Genomic DNA, 2,989 nt, shown 5'->3' with positions numbered 1-2,989 from the left:
GGGGGTTATATTAAAGGAGATAGAACTAAACACATTTCACCAAAATTCTTTTATACACATGAACTCCAGAAGAGTGGTGAAATTGATGTGCAACAAATACGTTCAAGTGATAATCTAGCAGATTTATTCACAAAAGCATTGCCAACCTTAACATTCAAGAAGTGAATACACAGGATTGGAATGCGTCAACTCAAGGATATCGACGTGAGGGGGAGTATGCTTGTAAAAGGGTGTTAGTGTACTGTAATATTTTTTTTCCTTCGTCCAGGTTTTGTCCTACTGGGTTTTACTGGCAAGGTTTTTAACGAGGCAGTCCTAATATACCAAGAAAAGAATATTGTACTCTTTTTCTTTCGCTAGGTTTTTCCTGTAGGGTTTTTTACTAACAAGGTTTTAATGAGACATATTCTTTTAATATGGTGGTCATCCAAGGGGGAGTGTTGTAAATGAAGAGTAATGAATGACCACATTGATGGTCATTATGAACTCCATTTACTCATCTTTAAGATGAGTAATGGGAGTTCATATTATGAAGCCTATAAAAGACTTCTTACACCCCATGTAAGAGCATCCCGAGAAAAAGAAAGAAAAGTTCTTCCTCTCATTCTTTCTCTCTCTCTTTCTTTCTTTCACTTTCTCAATTATCTTCTTTGATTCCTTCTTCCATATTATATATCAAAGTAAGATATATTTTATCTCTACTACTTTGATTTGCATTATATTTGTCTTTGTTTTACAACAGATATGAATTTTTTATCTTTTCAAAAATGACCTTTATTGACTATGAAAAAAAGATAGTAGAAAAACATTAATTTAAATTTTATTCATTTTGCAAACCTCAATAAAATTTAATATAATTTAGTGATTTGAAAAAAAAAAACAACATTTTCCAAAAAAATAAAAATAAATTATTATTATTATTATTATTTAAAAATCAAACATCTTGGAAAATATATATATTTAAAATTGTGTATATAAAAAATAACTGAAAATATATCAAATTTATTTTTTTTAAATGATATATTTTTATAATATATTTTTAAAAAAAATTAGTTTTCTAAAAATAATAAAATTTCAAAATAATTATTAAAAAAAATTAAGATAAAAAATTTTCTCAAACATTATGATAGAAAATAGTTTTGAAAGGTATCTTGTTCTCTTCATATTTTATATATATCATTCCCATCAATTATACAATTTTTATGGATCAAATCTTAACTTTTTGGCCCAACTGGGTCTAAAAGACAAATGTCCCTTTATTTTTTAAAAATTATTAAACTTATTAATAAATTCAATATAAAGTCTCAATTGATTTGAAATTCATTTTTAATAATGAAAAAAAAAAAATCAGAAGAGTAGTTCTTTATTTTACTGTACTTAAATCTTATTTTTAAAGTATAAAAACCAAATAATGATATAAATTTTTTTAAACCATTTTATTCCTATATATATCCAAACATAAGAATTGGAAAATAGGAATACAAACAAAACTTTCATTTGTCTTCCTCATTCTTGCTTATCAAACACGTTGTCAGGTATGTTAAGTTTGGATTTAAGGAACTTCCATCTCCATTCCCACGTTGTGGTTTTGTAATCAAATGTGTGTAAACGAGTCATTTCTCTTGAAGGTGTGACTGCCATTGTAATTGAAGAGTAAAATAGGAAAGAAAATGCATATGGAAGATACTTGAGCTGAAAGGACACGTCTTATGGGCCCTATTCTTGGATGAGCAAAACCCACCCTTTATGGGACAAATTCACATTCATTCTTCTCTTTTCTTGTTGGTTGCTTCACTCATCAAACATGAATTTCTATGCCAATGGATTTTACAAAGATACCCTATTAGTATATATATATATAAAAGTTGTATGGAAGTTTCTCAAACATTATTCCTTGCTTTTTCAATAATAAGGTATCCCTTCTGGCTATTCCATACATGGAGGGGTTCTTCTTCAAAGAAAAGACAAGGGCAGTTTGGGCACTCAAACAAAGCCAAACCCATTGTTCTAATCCAAACACGTCTAATTTCCTACTTGGTTTGTACTATAAATGCTGGATACGCAGCCTCTTATTTCCATATTGTACTGCCAAATCCAGAGAGAGTCGCCACACAGTCTGAAAGAATGATGCCGACAAACACCACCACCAACGCAGCCGGTTTCCACCAATGGAACTCCCCCATTCCTTACCTCTTTTGTGGCCTGGGCCTCACGTTAGGACTTATCGCTCTGGCATTGGTGCTTCTTGCTTGCGCCTTTCGAAGGTCTCCCTCCAACTCATCCACCCAAGAGGAAGAAAAACCAGTTAAGGAGGTGGAGAAGCAGACGGACATGGAGCCGAGGTTCGTGGTGATCATGCCCGGAGATGACAAACCCAAGTTCCTGGCGAAGCCTGCCGCCTCAGATCGGCAAAGCGAGCAAGTTTGATCATCAGGGGTCATCCCTGCCATCACCCAGAGATGGAGTTCTTTGTTTCCTCCTTGTAGCCTAGGCCTTTTTGTTCATCCTAATTTTCAGGGATATGTAAATTTTTGAGCTCAAGTAGGATACTATAAATTATTTTTTGGATCCATCTAATAAATTATTTGCTTCTCCATTTCTTTCATTGCCTCTAGCTACATATGAGTCAATGTTTTTCCTTCAGTTTCCTTCTCCTTTCCCACTACAGAAGAATTTGAGCGAGTCCAGATAATTAATCCATGAAAAAGGGGGAAAAAAAAGAGAAGAAAATCATCTTACGTTTGTATAGCTTTTATTTACTTTAAATTTACCATTTCCTACAGCCAAGAAAACTGAATAGGGTCAGTGTTTGGAAGCCATTACCTGATGAAAGATTTCCTTTACACGGCGCACAGACAAAGCTCCCTTCAACTTACAATTAAGCTTATATTTTCAGACCAAAATCACCCCCACCATATGTTTTTGGGCACAGATGTTAGAGGTGGAAAGGGAAGCTAGCAGACCGTAATGTAAAAATAATTCATTAGCA

General features: G+C 33.0%; 1 protein-coding gene across 1 annotated transcript; it reads left to right on the top strand.

The window, feature by feature from the left end:
* The first annotated feature begins 2,127 nt into the window (after positions 1–2,127).
* LOC117930111 (protein GLUTAMINE DUMPER 1-like) lies at positions 2,128–2,427 on the top strand. The gene has a single exon (XM_034850579.1). It carries the CDS (start codon positions 2,128–2,130, stop codon positions 2,425–2,427), a length of 300 nt encoding a protein of 99 aa, XP_034706470.1.
* Positions 2,428–2,989: the final 562 nt, after the last annotated feature.

This window comes from Vitis riparia, chromosome 14 (assembly GCF_004353265.1).
Source record: "Vitis riparia cultivar Riparia Gloire de Montpellier isolate 1030 chromosome 14, EGFV_Vit.rip_1.0, whole genome shotgun sequence".
In the NCBI taxonomy this organism is placed as follows: domain Eukaryota; kingdom Viridiplantae; phylum Streptophyta; class Magnoliopsida; order Vitales; family Vitaceae; genus Vitis; species Vitis riparia.
This window is presented reverse-complemented; position numbering and strand designations above follow the sequence as displayed.

Bases quoted from the DNA above. Each gene is read 5' to 3' on its own strand.
- LOC117930111 (XM_034850579.1), top strand. From the start codon at position 2,128: ATGCCGACAAACACCACCACCAACGCAGCCGGTTTCCACCAATGGAAC.